This window comes from Apostichopus japonicus, chromosome 18 (assembly GCF_037975245.1).
Source record: "Apostichopus japonicus isolate 1M-3 chromosome 18, ASM3797524v1, whole genome shotgun sequence".
In the NCBI taxonomy this organism is placed as follows: domain Eukaryota; kingdom Metazoa; phylum Echinodermata; class Holothuroidea; order Aspidochirotida; family Stichopodidae; genus Apostichopus; species Apostichopus japonicus.
In genome coordinates, this window is record NC_092578.1 from 9,822,282 (window position 1) to 9,838,995 (window position 16,714).

A 16,714-nucleotide genomic window follows, 5' to 3' on the forward strand; every position below is an offset into this window, starting at 1 on the left:
GACGGCGATCATTCATGCCTGACGCCCCCCCCCCCTATTGGAAAATCCTGGATACGCCCCTGCCTACTGAAAGAAAAATAAATTGCAACGTGTTTTGCAATGGTTAAACATATTATTATTATTATCATTATTATTGTAACGACTTCCCCAAACGTTATAACCAATATGGACGGGTAATAACACGGCATATGTATGTATGTAATTGGCATGCGATGTAAAAACCAATGCATGCCTATATTATATGCACATTAACATATGTTGAACGCGCGGAGCGCGCGAACAATTTTGGTTATATTTTTGGGCAAGTCGTTAAAGCCCCCCCCCCCCCCCATCAAATTGGGCTCCCTACGCCTATGCATGTCATGAAAGACTCAGTGGCATACCTGAGGGTCTCATGCACTATTACCAGAGGCAGACCTGAGTCTTACTTTCATTCTGGAAATAAGAGGCAGAGTCATCACTGACACACCTGAGGATCTCATGCACCAAATCTTCAAAGGCAGATCTTAATGCTTATATTCACACCCAAGAGACATATTTTAACATGCCATTTCTAGAATTTGCATCCTGAAAAGGGTGATCCATGCCGACAGTTCGTTTAACGAAGCCGTGACGACGGAATTTGGCGCTAAATCAAGAAGTAGTTGATATCTTTGAAGTAGGTGAGGCCATGATTACGTTAGGCATGGGCGTAGCTAAAAGTGTATGGAAGACTTAGAATCTAGTGAGAGCCACGTGAGCTTCAATTGCTAAGTCGATTGAACACAAGTCATGAAAGCAGCATGCTTGATGTTGTGCTTATCCGGAAACGCACGTTTAGTACTTCAGCCAAAAAAAGAGCTGATAAGAAGCAGACGACCCGGCGAAGTTATATAAATCAAGTCGACACTAACGTATGATCGAACGTGACTCATACTCAGGGGAGTCACTCGGGTTTGACGACTGCGTGGGGGGAGGGTGTTGGAGCTTTTGTCCGACGAAAAGTGTCGAATTTACCATTGGATGCTGACACCGAAGTATGAACAAAATACGATCAGGCGTAGGCCAACATCTACTCTCATATTCCGTCAAAATAAAAATCTGCGAGATAGAATTTCAAAATTACGTGTTAAAGTATCAACATTGCGAAACAAAAAGTCGAAATCGAAATGAAAATTCGAAATTGTGAGGTAGACCTACTATAGGCGTCGCAATTTCGATATTAAACGTCGCAATTTAATGGTAAAATACCATATTTCGAGAGTAAATGTAGAAAATATTCGAGCATGAGTAAACATATCCAGATGAAACGTTTGCGATGTGAACAGAAAATGTCGAAAGTTGACATGGTAAATCGTCACGATTTGAGCTGAAATTTTGACGTAAAAAGTCGCAGATATGATGATCACATGTTCGAGATGGGATATGTGCAGACATTTTTAGAAAAAGCGTCAACATTTCAAGATAAACTGTCGAACGTGCAACGTCGAAATTTCGATATGAAACGTCGGAATTTATCATTAAACATTAGTTTAGAAATGAAACTTAAAACATCTACGTTTTAAAAACGTCAACATATCCAGATGAAATGTCAAAATTTTGAGATGCAGAAATGATGACGCCCTGATGAGGTTTGAGAAGTTTCAACAATTGCTTTCAATCAAAATGCCATGATTTCCCTGAAAAGTAGCATGCACAATTTCCCACAAGCCAATCCGCGCTTAAGCCCAATGAAAGAAATCTGTGGAGTGTTACCTCTACTTAGCTTACTCCCCAATTCCCATAATGATGTCGAATGGTCACCCTAATGATTTAGAAGCTCCCGAGAACAATATCCCAAAAACGTCGTGATATTCCTGACAAACCTCAAACTTCCCTGATGGAAATCATACCTGGGAGTGCTACAGGAACTTGGTTCAATGGGGAGGGGCGGGGGTGGTTTTGTCGGGGGTTGTTTGCATTGAGCTGGGAAAGATTTTATTGCAACTTCAGAGTGCTTAGTAGGAAAACCTTGCACATAGGGCTATACATAGACCTAATTTAAAGTCTAACTTTTTCTGGGGTAGGACCCCCAGCCCCCCTCCCCTACACAGAAGCTGCTTTAATGACACCAGGGCATCATTCCCTCCTTTATAAAATTTTTCATTTGACTCTGGCCCTCCTGATAATGTCAGAACCTTACCTAATTCAGTTGGGGAAATTTAAGATCCAACTTTGAATTGGCGAGTACGTCACTGCATGAAGGGATATGTAGTACCCCTCCCTAACGATACCCCTGCTATTACCCAAACTTCAACAAACATTTTACAGCCACCCTTGGCATTCTTGCATGCTTTTCCACTGAGGTTGGGTATATTCACTGCCAGCATTAAATATGGACAAAGGGGCTGTGGTAGCAACACACACACAAAATAAGACTACAAAAGCAATGTGGACGTTAAAGTATTTGTTTTTATTGACTTGTCAACGATATCACAAAGGCTACTTTCAGTACTAAAATCTATACCAAACATAGTTATTGCAAATCAAGAGGTTAAAAGAAAAATGGACATTATGTAGTTGTTTTCCAATGGTTCATTTACAAGAATTTATAGAAATCATTTATGAAAACATTATGCCTTTGATAACAAAAATTGCTGTAAATATTAAGGTGCTTTTTTTCTTTGGTCAAAAGCTCAACAACTTGAGTAGACAATCCATGGAATTTCAAAATGTGGTTACCCATGAGTGAATTCTGTTGACATTAAAGGCATTGAAGACTCGCCCCAAAACGCTCTCTGAAAAAGTTAACTTTCCGTTGCTTGCAAGTGAAGTATTCTGCTTGTCGCTTCGATCCCAGAAAATACACACACAGATTGCTACTGTCAGTTATTAGACACTAGTGTACAGTCAATTCATGCAGCCAGTGGCGGACTGGCCACACGGGCATTTGGGCAATGCCCGGTGGGCTGAGGAGCCTAGTAAAAATTACAGCCCATTTTCACAGTAGTTAATAGAATACAGACGGGCTGTGTAGAAATATATTTTTAACTGTGGGAATCAGCTCATGACATCCCCATGTAACTTAGTCTGTTAGTTCGTAACATTAAACGTGCTATTGGTAACCCGTCAATGCTAATATTTTTACGACAAGATATACAAGTACGGTGACCAATGCATTCTGACATATGCATAGCATTGGCAGAAAATACATATTTTATTAATCTGCACATCATCCTCCAGAAAACGAAGTGAAAAAAGGTAAAATCATATTAGATTATTTCGATATCACTCAGTAGCTAAGTCCTGAGAGAATATGTATGAATAAAAATGACCCACATACAGTAGGGTGTTTGGATTTAAGACCCAGTCCGCCCCTGCATGCAGCTACGGTCAATACCCACAACACAGTGTACATAGCAACGATGGACATCTCAGCAGGGAGTTATTATGATACTCCCTGATCTCAGGTCTAAATAGATATAGATATAAACAAGGTAGCACCTTTCATTACTGTCCTTATTTTGCAGCGACAAGAAGAAAACTTCACTTGCAAGCAACGGAGAGTTAACTTTTTTCAGAGAGCAGTACACGGTTTGGGGCGAGTCTTCAATGCCTTTAAGCACAGCATAAGACTTAAACATACAATTTGGTAAAAGCTTTCTTTTGTAGTCACATTATAATGGTTTGTTGTTATTACTATCATAATTATTGCAAGATGAGTTATTAAAAGCATCCAATGAGGTAGTGATATGAGTAGTCAAAGTTTAGAAATCAACTTTTGATCAACATTGTACGATGCAAATATTTATCATAATTCAACATCTGGCACGCAATAACATACACTAATAACAATATGATATAAACAATGGTACTGTGTATAACCTATACAAAACTTCTGGAACATTCTTAAGTTGCCAATGGTGTCATTAACAAAATGAATACCAGATACTAATAACTGTGTGAAATATGCACAACTACCACATACAACCAATACAAAACACTTAATAACAGTATGACATTAACACAGCACCTGCATACTACCCATACAAAACACTTAATAACAGTATGACATTAACACAGCACCTGCATACTACCCATACAAAACACTTAATAACAGTATGACATTAACACAGCACCTGCATACTACCCATACGAAACACTAATAACAGTATGAACTACCAAGTGGTTTAAGGAAACACAACTGGCACATACAACCCATACTAATATCAGTATGCAATAAACAAAAAAGGTACTGTATAAAACTCGTGCAAAACAATTATAGTCTCAGTATGTATTTGCCAAATTTAATCTTCGGCCTTTCCAGCTCACTGCACTGAAAGTTCAGTGCAAATATCAGTTCTATGCAATTTTCATATCAATATTCTTTATTTTTATTGAGTTATCTGTCGTTAAAAATTTTGAGCTGAATAAAATTCGCTAGATTTATTAACGAGTCTGTAGATTCTCAAACTTCAATCAAAATTTGCAAGCCCCGCCCAACAGATCATGCGCCAAACAAATCTCTCTTTTTGGTAACAACTGTTAGGCCTAGGCATATTTTCACTTTTGTGGCTAGCCTGTCTTAGGTCCCTGCTCTTGTATCTTTCTCTTGGTCTTACCGATGTAGCTTGCAAAATTGTGTCATTTTCTTCCATTGCAATGAATAAACAAGTGTTTTCAGCATTTCCTCTGTGGAATTGTAAAAAGTGGATATTACGAGTAAATGGGAATGCATTACAATCTTGATCGGGCCGCATGTGTACTCTATTTTGTTTACATTTTTGTAATGAACATGCTGACATGGACGATACAGTGATAAGGGCAACAAAAAATAAATTTCTTTCTTTTGATTGCGACAGCTTTTCTCTGTTGAACCCACTTGGTCAGAGTGCATTTAGAATAAGAAACATTGAATCTACTTCTGAAGTTTTTTTTCCGAAATTCATCAGCAAACATGTATTGAGACTTTAACTGCATACTTCAGTCTTGAGATTTCAAGCCACTAAAATATGTGGGATATTAAACAGTATATCTATATCACAGAGAATAAAATCTGTCTGTATTTTTACTATTACCTGATTAAAACTCAGGGGAGTAAAAGACAGGGAGCAAAGGGTAAAAGAAAATAAGTACTGCTGCCTACAAATTTAGAGCAGGTACCTGCAACCATATCATATCTGAGTGAATGGTGCTATTAAAATACTACAACAAGTGTAAGTACAGTAAAAATAGTGTAAAGTTATAAAATTGTTAGATATAAAACTGCCCTGAATATGACATCTTGTTTGGTTAAAAGTTATGTTGTTGTCAGCAAATAACCAAAAATCCAAATGGTTCATGAGGTATTCAAACATAGTCTCACTAATACAAAAATCTGCAATGTGAATGGTTCCAGCATCTTACAAGGAAACAACACATGCAGGCCCCAAACATGTACTGACTGAGGCTCTATTTGACATGGAATTATGAGCAAAATATGAATACATACATAACCAATGTCTCTGCAATACATGATACATTAATAACATATACTGTAGTGTCTGAGTTCTTTGAAAGTTGATGAAGGAATGTACTGCTATCTGTTGTGGGAAAAAAATTGTTGAAAATATAGAATGGAAATTAATTCTGGACACAATATGCTGCATATTTGCATCTTTTACACTTGTGTCAAAAAATTGAATTGTTAAAGCTACAAGCAGTTAAATTTACATTTGATTGGACGGTTGGACTAAATAAATTTGTGAGCAAACCAAAGCATAACTTTTCGTGCATCAGCTTGGCTAATTAAGTTTTAATGCAAGTAATGAAGAAAATATTTCAAAATTTAGAAAATGTTTGAGTTGCATTTTGAATGTGATGAAGTAATTTTATGAAAAAATATCTGAGTTACAAACTTTTTGAAATGAATTGGATTCATTAACAACTGGCAAATAATGTTAGTGATTATATATTATTATATGATTATATGTATTATATAGTGGTGTCTCAGTTTGGTCCAGTAAAACATAATATGCTGCATATTTGCATCTTTTACAATTGTGTCAAAAAATTGAATTGTTAAAGCTACAAGCAGTTAAATTTACATTTGATAGGACGGTTAGACTAAAAAAAATTCTTGAGCAAAGCAAAGCATAACTTTTCATGCATCAACTTGGCTAATTAAGTGCAATCACAAATGAAGTGTTCAGACCACATTCGTGACTTGACTGCTTAATCGGTCAAAATCCAAACCCACTACGTACAGCAGTTTAGCTGTTCACCTGTACTCCTAGCTTAAACAGAGCAGTACTAAAATGGTTACTTAAATTAATTGAAAGTTGCATCATGGCTGCACTGTTTCATTGTTATGAATCTGCTGTGCTGTGCTGTGTGCAGGGTGGAAATTTTTGGTGTTGGGCATTGTCGCCTAGCGTGGGCACATCCCTGCACTGTATATATACCTGCAGTATTAAAAGCTCTGACCAATCAATGGTCATTAAAATAACCAGTCTGAGCCGCGACCAATGGGGGTCAACTCTCGTCTCCCTACATTGTGATTAAGTAAGCAGGCGATTTTCACTATAATACTTAGTATGGAGATCAACAAAGATGTACTCTTTATGTACCATGCTTACAAAAGTTTTTAGGCTTTGACCTCTGTTGACCTTCGCAGAAATGAATAAGGTACTTGTACTCAATACGACAGATCAACATACCAAGTATAAAGTTAATCCACCATGAATTTTTTTAATTAGCATTTTTACAAGCAGGTGTCACAAATACACACACATGCCATCACATGGCATAGATTTCTTTCGACTCTGGCAAGGAATCAATATAAACTGATTTAAAAGTATCTCTCACCGATTTGTTTTTATTTATATATATATATATATATATATATATATATATATATAACTTATAGACGCAAAGCATACATCTCTTGATATGAAGGTAGCTGTTGGACAGCAATCTCCTTTATATCTTCTGGCATATCTTCTAAACTTCTCAAAGGCTTGGATGGCTGCAGACATACACTTTGCATAGCCTGGTCAAAAACACCATTGAGCATTCCCCTGAGAAAATGATCTTCTACCCCTTTCCACTGTTTTACAATTTCAGTTCCTTGAGGCCATTTCAAGTAACTGTCTTTCCATGGTATTTGAAGTGTTTCAAATAATTTGGAAAGAACTGGTTGTGGGTTACATAAAATATCGTCAGTGTCTATGATCAAGGCATTAGGATCCTTGTTCTCCTTAATGTACTTCCAAAACTTGTAATGACATTCCCAGGCTGCACTGTACATCGGATCTAATCGCAGATTAAATGATTCTTTGGCTTCAGTTGTCATCCTTCGCAGCATGTATGTCCGTAGACCAGATAGAGCTCTCAGTGGATGTCGTATAAGAAAGACATGCTTGCATGGCACCTATTGAAAATGTATCCCAAAAATTGTTGGTGGTTAAAAATCTTTCATTTATCCCAATATTGCTACAAATTTATGTTACCAATAACATCCCCAGACTTTTTCAACAGATTACTACCGTATTATCCTAATAAAACAAGTAATGTTGTATCAGTAAAGCTGTAATCAAATGCCACCATTTTGGTAAATGATATTGTTATATAAACCAGAATGCACATATATGCATTGAGGTTTTGATGACTTCAACTTTAACTACTTCAGACTTTAACTACTTGCTTACCAGAAATATATAGCTATCATAATATACATGTCCTGAACCACTATTTTGATGTACAATTACACTGTGGCATGTTTAACCAGAATGCAAAAATGCATTGTGGTTTCGATGTTGCATGAGCAGTTTTCTTCATGAATCTGATGTAATGTATAATGAGGGTGTACATGTTTACAAGGGTTTCACGTTTGACCTCTGATGACCCAAAGACCTTTGACCCCCAAAAACAATAGGCTTCTTTAACTCAATGTGGTACTTTTACACACTAAATTAGAGGTCGGCCCAAGCTTCCAGCATTGAGATATCATGATTACAAGGTTTTCAAAATTTGACCCCTGGTGACCCCAAATGACCTTTGCCCTCAATAAAAAACAACAGGCTTCTTTTAAACAATGTGGTACTCCTACACACTAAATATGAGGTCTGCCCATGATTCCCTTCTTGAGATATCGTCTTTAAAAGGCTTTCACAATTTGACCCCTGGTGACCCCAAATGACCTTTGAACTCCGCCAAAAACCAATAGACTTTTTGTACTCAATGTGGTACTTCTACACACTGACTATGAAGTTGGTACAACCTTTCCTTCTTGAGATATCGTGTTTACAAGTTTACACAATTTGACCCCTGGTGACCCCAAATGACCTTTGACCTCCACCATAAACAAATATAGGCTACTTCTACTCAATGTGGTACTTCTACACATTAAATATGAAATTGATCTGACCTTTTTCCCTTCTTGAAATATCATCGAAACCAAAACACAGGTCAGTCTACTGTATGAGGCATACACACCTCCACCAAAACAAATAGGGGTCTTTTACTCAATATGGCAAATCCATATACCAAGTATAAGAAGTATCCATGATTTCTACTTTGACATATCATGGTTTTCACACTTTGACCTCTGGTGACCCAAAGTGACCTTTGACCTCCAACAAAACAATAAGGTTTTTCCTCTCAATGTGGGGCATACGCATGCAAAGTATGATTTTCATAAAAAAATACCCTTCTTGAGATATGGTGTTTACTAGATATGTATACACATGCATATAGGTGCACACACACATGCATACACACGCCATCATGACGGCATAGCTTTCTATTCTCATCAAAATATAAAAGAAGTTGACATTTCTCCGAGATAACTTCAATAAGTCTGAATAAATTTGGGTTGGGAGGACTTTTCAAACCAGACAGGCTTACTGATAAATTGCCACATGAGGACATGTAATATTAACTGTTCACAATAGTTCTTGTACTCAATAAGGTTGAGCCTAATTCACAGTATAACGTTCATTCACACTACTCTTGGAGTTATGTGTTTAGGAATTTTTCAGACTTTGATCTGTCTTGACCTCAAATTTACCTCTGATCTCCACAAGAACCAAAAAGTGTTCTTGTACTCAATAAGGTGCATCCACAATGAATTGTTGCTCCCTCTTTCTTTTTCTCTGGAAAGCACTTTGTATAGAACAGGTTCCACTCCCCCCAGTAAGACAACAGGGCTAACTTGCATTACAGCTGTAACAAAAGCAGCTTCACAAAAAAAACATTTCTTGCCAAGATGTTGGCAGGAGTCCAAGAAAACTTTTACAGCGTCAATCCACATTTATGTGAACCAGTAGGCAAGTGGAAAATATAAAGGCAACCAGCTACTTTGACTGTGAAGATTTATACAATACTACTTACATTTTCTGGAAGATCATCAACATGTTCAAGAATGCCAGACGTTTGATCTTTAATGAAGATAAATTTCTTTCCCGGTTCTTCTTTCTCTAATTCAGATTTTACCCAAGAATAACTGCAATGAGAAAGAATAGATATGTTCAATGAAGAATCAAAATCGTACTATTAAAGTTGACAAAGGTATTTACTTTCTTCTGCCTTGAACAAACAAGGCAGTTTTCATGAACCTGTTAGTGCAGCAGTCTCTCAATTATGGGGTGACCTTGAAAACTATATATCACAGCTTTTAGAACTTGCCAACGGAGATCGACTGGGTGATTTTTTTCAACATGAAGTGCATAGCTCAAGTTAGCATTCATGCTTTCTTAGTATTTTGGGGGTTAGAAGGCTGAAGAGTTATGGCTTATTCCTCATGGAAGATCCTGGATAATGGACCTAAAGCTTGCAGACTGCTGTAGTAGCACAATGCCTTGTGTGCACCAGTTATCAAACAATTATCTTACAATAATTCAACCTAGAATTAGTCAATCTTTGAGTAATTAACATTGACAGTCACAACAAACTGAAAACTATGCCTCACTTATTACACTCTTTGGTGGTAAATGCATTAAACCTCAATCATGATAACTTCTGTAATGACCCAACCAATAAATAATTTGCAAAGTTTAAGAGTGACATGAAGTCTTGAAATTATTTTGGTAAAACAAAAATTATCTACTAACTCTGTGTTACAATGTGTATAAGGCTAATCAGTATATAACTATTTGAATTTGGGACAGTGACAATGACATAACATCATAATTAATGTAAGAGGCATAATATTTTTTAAGTTTACCTTACATTGATGCGATTCTGAACCATCTTTCCAGAATACGGAGACTTGTTTTCTTTTACCATCTTTGTACTTTCAGCTATAGATTGAGCCCAGGTTTCCATTTCCTGAGATTTGCTGGCTGAATTGAGGAAATACTCCGTCTGGTAACAGCAGTCGTAAGGTTCCAGCCACACTTGAACATCGTCAACATGGCTCATTAACTTCATTAAAACTGTGGAACATGTCCTTGGTATGCTCCAAAAGAATATTCTTGGAACCTCTGAGTTTTCAACCTTTTTATCCTCCATTGTTGATGCCATGTCCTTTAAAATGAAATAAATGCGTCAGTCAATAACTTACTCAAACTAAGCTAAACCTTTAGCCTGCTTCAACATAAGTTGTACAACTAACCAATTGAATCAGCCAATCAAATCTAGAGAAAAACTGAAAAATTATATAAACATAAAGATATGAAAAAGGCAGTGTTTAATCTAGACACATGAAGGATCAGCAAGAAAAATCAACAATATATAACCCATTGCACAGATACTTTTAAAGAAAGGTCACCCAGAAAGAGAACCTGGGCACGAAAAAAACAAACAACGAACCGACTGATCCCCTTTCAACTTGAGAGCAATATTGTAGAGACAGCACTATAAGAGAAGACAACTTTACGTTATGGAAGTATAAGCTGCACTGAATATATGTTAACTCTGTACAAGTATCTAGAAACCTCATGTCACATGATTACTTTGTATGGTTCATGCATGGAGACTCCATAAAAGACGCTATGCAAATACAATACAATATACATACAATGGACCTTTCTTTAGCCTAAACAAGCAGAAAGATAATAAGATCATAGAGGATTTAAGTCACACATGGCCTAGATATTATCTAGGTTTGTAAAGTCCAAGGTACTTATTATCATTCTATAGTAACGGCCAGTATTCAGCAACCCAGTAATGTACTCTACAATATGTGCACAAAACAACTTTAGTTTGGTTAATGGAATAGTGAACTGGTGAATTCTAGTTGTACTGAAAAATGCAAACTATGGGGGAATGAATTTGTAGTAGAGCTATCCATTTGAAGTACTGTTTGCATGGGCAGCTATGCCCTTTAGTATGAGGGGTGAGGGTGGAGAACTTCAGCAGTCTGTTAAGGCTGTGGTAGACTAAAACTGATCTATAAGGTAGGCCCTGTAGAACGAATAAATGAGACCAGCATTGTTACGAACGCAAGATTCTGCATCCAGGGCACAATGTTTTAGCCAGGGACGCAAAATCTTCAAATTGCTTGCATCTGACGAACGCAAACTGCTTTCATCTGAGAAACAAACCCCAAGTACACACACTACAACTACAGTAGGTCTGATAACCAAATCAAACAACAAAAACGAGCTAATGCGCTTTTTAGGCATGGTTGGCTATTACAGATTGAAGATATTATACAAAATTTCAGAAATTGTTACCACACTGGCAGATTTGTTGAGTTAAAGGTAAAGTTTGGCTGGAATGAGGCTTTCAGATAGTATTGAGGAAGAAAATGCATTCTTACGAGTGGACCTATTGCACCAAATTTTGAAAAAGACTTGCAGTAGATGCCAGTGATGCTGTTGCAAGTGGAGTATTATTTCAAGAGAATAAAGATATTAACCATCCAGTTTAAAGAATGTTAACCAGAGATTGGTGAGATGGTGGTTTAGCCTGATTTCTACTGCTTTGCAGTGTTAACAGACACTATAGATGCCTTTTCATTTAGATATGTTCAACTAGTTCAGGTATTGTTACTGGACCTATGCCTTGTGTTGGAGTTGTATACTGTACAGCAGTGTGCTTTGCATGTTGTACAGGCCCGCCTTTATGATAACTACTGTAGTCTACAGCCATATTTCCGGCTTCACAATTCCACAGTCATTTTGGTACTGTATATTAGTAAAGACTTTTAATCTTTTACTTTTTGTTTCTTTTTCGCATGATAGGCCTATCACTATTAGCTTCCCTTGGGCACAAGCCAGGTTATTGTCAGGGTCATTATACTTTAGGTATTTCAAAGTGCATATTTTCATGGAGGACAGCAGCCTAGACGCAATTTATAGCGAGTACGAGTGAACACAAACAATTTTTTAAAATGTTGCGTCCCCTGGACACAAGTTTATATACGGGTTCATCTTTGAATATGTTATAGGCTATGTATGCTGTGAATGTCGGAAATCAAGTAATAGTTAAGGGCCTAATGTAAGATTGTCCATTTGGGAACATGCTAGGATTTTTGTATCAGATGGTAAGAACAATTTGTAAGAAGTGGCTAAATACCCGAGAGCTAATCTAGTGCATCAATTGTTTCTATATGTGAAAATGAAAGATATTTTGATGAATAGATCAGGATTTCATCAAAACCTTGTTACTATAATGTAGGCACCATTTGTGCAAGTCAATGTTTTGGGTGTACATACTAAGATGGCTTCAGCAACCTTCAAATAGCTGCAAATCGTATTGTTGTCAGCAGGTGAGATATGGCTTCTATGTTTAAATTTCTGTGATGCCACATAGTATTTATGCATAAAATAATTTAGGCCGAAAACTGCGTGAGAAGGCGTTACGTGAACATCGATATCTGTGCTCTTGGTATATCAGCCTCACGTAGGCTTTTGAACTGTAAATATCCAACTGTATTAGCCTACAGACTCAACCAATCCTTCAGGTCTCAAGCAACTTGCACGTAACATAGACTTGCCTAGCCTAGATCATATCGCTTTATTAGTGTGAGCCTGAGAATATTGATCATTGATTTTAGACTTTATTGTACTTTTACAGTTTTGTTGTTGAAAGAAACTTACAAATTGAAAACCAAAATGACCTTTTATCGCACAAGCAACTGATCTGTAGAAATGCTTTTAAAATGGAAAGCTGAATACAGTATCTGCCCAATATGATATGATATCAATATCATAATCAGTCAACCCCCTGAAGTTTACGACTGGGTTGTGAGTTATTGTCGTAATGATTTAGTGTTTTTGAGATCATAACTGAACAATAACTGAATCCAAGATGTTTTATAATCGTGTGTTTTTCTATGCACGTGGAAGTTCTGAGCGATATTTCACCAACCCATTTCCATGTTTATATAATTTGAACATTTAAATCACTTTAACTTTCTGTTAAATATTTCTAATTTCTTTGTTCGATAACAGAAGCTCGGGTAATGTAAGTAGGCAATTTTGGTTACCTGTATTCACTTGAAGTTGAAATGCTTCCCAGCTATTTGCTGTCAGGTTGACGGCCAACTGAATGGGTTTGGGGACCTAAATTTCATCACTTACACCATAAATTGCTTACATTGAAGCTAAAAATTTGAAAATAGAGTAATTTGCCATAGGGTACTTTATACTCAGGTCCAATTGTTGTCCAAATTATAGTAAAATGAATTTGAAATATGAATAACTAATTTTCTATTCTTGTTCCATACTTAATTTTAAGATGGCACACTATAAAATATAACTATATAATGAACAATTCGGAATTAATGTGATCTGTAAAACTATCTCTAAAGGCCTGATCACTTTCCCAAAAATTAAGAAAGATGTCACTTTTTGTCTCCTGATGGCATACGTAAAAATTTATTTAAAAAAATATTTGTTCTTTGAATGTTAAAAACCATCCCTACCCACACCCCCTTAAACGGGCCTGTATTCCCATGGTCTCAGGAGACATAACAAAAACGAAGAAAGAGAAAGCAAAGTCGTTCAGTTCCGTTCTCCCTGACGTATTCTAGATTTGGACAATATTAAGGTAACAAAATGCTACCGCTTCAGAGGAATCCACCCGGACCCTAACCTGGCTTCAGTATATTCTGCTGAAATTGAATTCTTCTTGGGAATGTATATTTATGCACTTTAAAATCACTTCTGGGATACATTTCCGCAAATTTTACATTAAATTCTCTTGATATCTTGTCTTTTCTTTTCTCTAAAAAATTAAAAAGGCTGTTGGTAACTTCGGGGGACTTTGCCTCACTCCCTGAATTGTCAGCCAATAATAGTGTGCAGTTTTAACAATAAAATAAATGTTATCTTCCACCCTTTTTTTCTCTGTACCTTTCTGTCTTTGTCCTTCTCCAGTTTATTCCCTACCCCCTTCCCTTAATCCTCTCTTTGCCTCTCCACTATTTATCTCCTACCTCTCCTCTTCCCCTGTTGGTTTCTCTCTTTCTTCTCTCCATCCCTTGTCTACTAATCCCTTTACATCTATCTCTTTGTGTTCACCATGCTCATTAACCTGTCTGTATTCTGTGTGTGTTTTTGTCCCTTCTGTTACTGTTCATTTAGCCTTTGAAGAAGATCCTGCTAGGATTGAAACGTCAGGCCAACCTACTTTTACACAATAAAATAAATTACCGGTTCTATTGGTTCAAGTTTCCAAAAGGTTGCTCAGTCAGTCACTGAAGTTGGTCTCAAAAAGTTGCTAGTAAATCGCTCTAAACCCCCTTGAAAAGTGTACGTCTTATGCATAGTAGCATGGACACTTCGAAGTTTGGACACCTAAGCCTTAAAACACCCCAAAACTATATCTTCTGGTATAAATCACCTGAAAATATACTTGATATGGTGGGAGAAGTGTGTTATATTACGATACACGGCCAAACTTTCTTTCCTGCAAACTGTTTTCACGTTGTATTTCAAGAAGATTCTTTGTGATTGTGGAACTGGTATTTCTTTGCTAGAGTATTGCGAAGTTCGGACACCCGGCCCACAGTGTGGCGCTGGTGATAAAATTGGTGGCGCAGTTGCTCTTTCAGTACAGACTTCATAGATCTCTGTCATTTTATTGACAAATATGTAAGTACTTCCTTGCACACGGGTCATTTTGGAGAGAAAATAACTAAACTGTAGCTTTGTAATTCTTCGTGAAATTGGCTGTTGCTATAGGTTGTCATGGTGAAATCGTGTATTTCTTAGGGGTGTCCGAACTTCGCAGTGTTCCGAACTTCGCAATACTGACTATATAAGTATACTGTAGAAAATCTCTGTAAGTTTGCAAGAAAAAGTACAAGCAAAACTTTCACACAATATTTTATGTCATTTTTGGTCAGTCTGCAAATTTACTAATAAAATGTTATTTTACAGACTTTAAATTACCTTAAATTTGTGTGAATTTGTTGCCAATACCTTTTTACTATAAAATTGCAGATTCTTAACTAAGGGTAACATGTTCTGTTAGTTAACAGAAACTGAAAAAAAGGAATTATGCAGCAGGCGTTTGAAACAAAATCAAATGAGTTCTTATTCAGTACAAAACTTTTAAACTTTTAAAGGCTGAATAAAATGGCCAAAACGGTCATGAGTAACAACCTGTGAGTTGCAAGATGCACTTAAAAACTGGAATTTTCCACTTAACATGAACAAATGTTTTTTAAGTGAAATAAATCCTTAGAAACATATGTTCGATCCGAACAGTTCTTATGCCTGCAAATTACAAGTGACCATTGGTACGTTCAGTACAATTAACGACATGGTCAATAGGCATTAATTCTATACACGTAACTGACATTTACAGCCTACCACCGAACATAACAAGTCTAACTAGTATAACGTTAGGCTAACACTAAACAATAACCGTATACGACGAACTAACGTGTTGAAAATGTACTCCGCTCTGTTCAAAATTTGCAAAAATGATCATAGGTTGCACTCAAAATTCAATAAAAAGCACTTTATTCAAAATGGAAATATTTCAAACGATAATTAAAGCCGATGGGGGAAGGAAACAAATCATACCTACCGCAAAAATTTACGATGCGCGGCGTCTGCGTTGTGCGAATTGCAAATTCAGTGCCACACATGACCGGGTTGTAACTACTCTAAATTTGCATTGGACTTACTTGTGGTTTACGCAGTATAGGATGTAGTATAAAAGTACATAAAAGTTCGTCAAATTTACAAAATTCCTTTATTTCCATTTTGGATAAAATGGTAAACTGAGATTTTCAATAAGTAAACATGGAAAATGACTGATTTCAGTTGAAACTATGTTAAAATATATCATTTTACTCTACGTAAATTTACAGATCTTTCACTGACAACTGCACAAATCCCTGCTGCTTTCAATTTCACTCATTTATTAAAGTCACCTACCGCAAAGATCTGAAGGTAAAATATCTTTTCCTACCGTCCGTATGGAAAGCCATTTTAACATTTAATCAGGAATTTTAGATATCTTAAATTTTTTTCTTACTTTAGATATCTAAAATTCTATTTCAGATATCTAAAATTAAATTCGAGATATCTTAAATTGAATTCGAGATATCTTAAATTTTATTTCAGATATCTGAAATTGAATTCGAGATATCTAAAATAGATTTCGAGATATCTGAAATTCTAATTCAGATATCTGAAATTGAATTCGAGATATCTGAAATTGAATTCGAGATATCCGAAATTGAGTTCGAGATATCTGAAATTCTATTTCAGATATCTGAAATTGAATTCGAGATATCTGAAATTGAATTTAAGATATCTGCAAATCTAATTCGAGATATCTGAAATTGAATTCGAGATATCTGCAATTGAAT

General features: G+C 36.3%; 1 protein-coding gene across 5 annotated transcripts; it reads right to left on the reverse strand.

Moving 5' to 3' along the window:
- Positions 1-2,412: 2,412 nt before the first annotated feature.
- On the reverse strand, positions 2,413-16,248 carry LOC139958770 (uncharacterized). 5 transcript variants are annotated; one of them, XR_011789862.1, is made up of 5 exons: positions 10,750-10,886; positions 10,163-10,464; positions 9,331-9,442; positions 4,098-7,369; positions 2,413-3,991 (listed from the first exon to the last, which is right to left on the reverse strand). XR_011789862.1 is itself a non-coding variant. In XM_071956101.1 (5 exons), exons 3-5 carry the CDS (start codon positions 10,459-10,461, stop codon positions 6,860-6,862), a joined length of 921 nt encoding a protein of 306 aa, XP_071812202.1. In that variant the 5' UTR covers positions 10,462-10,464; positions 10,750-10,794; positions 15,925-16,247; the 3' UTR covers positions 2,413-6,859. The 5 variants fall into 5 exon arrangements, 4 of the variants coding, with proteins under 4 accessions (XP_071812202.1, XP_071812203.1, XP_071812200.1 ...); XM_071956101.1 differs by adding an exon at positions 15,925-16,247 and having other exon boundaries at positions 2,413-7,369; positions 10,750-10,794; XM_071956102.1 differs by lacking the exon at positions 10,750-10,886 and adding an exon at positions 15,921-16,248 and having other exon boundaries at positions 2,413-7,369.
- Between the last annotated feature and the right edge of the window lie 466 nt (positions 16,249-16,714).

Bases quoted from the DNA above. Each gene is read 5' to 3' on its own strand.
- LOC139958770 (XM_071956102.1), bottom strand. From the start codon at position 10,461: ATGGCATCAACAATGGAGGATAAAAAGGTTGAAAACTCAGAGGTTCCA. The intron at 9,443-10,162 runs GTAAACTTAAAA...TTCTCATTGCAG, and splicing joins CAGAATCGCATCAATGTAAG to TTATTCTTGGGTAAAATCTG. The intron at 7,370-9,330 runs GTAAGTAGTATT...CATTTTCAATAG, and splicing joins TTGATGATCTTCCAGAAAAT to GTGCCATGCAAGCATGTCTT.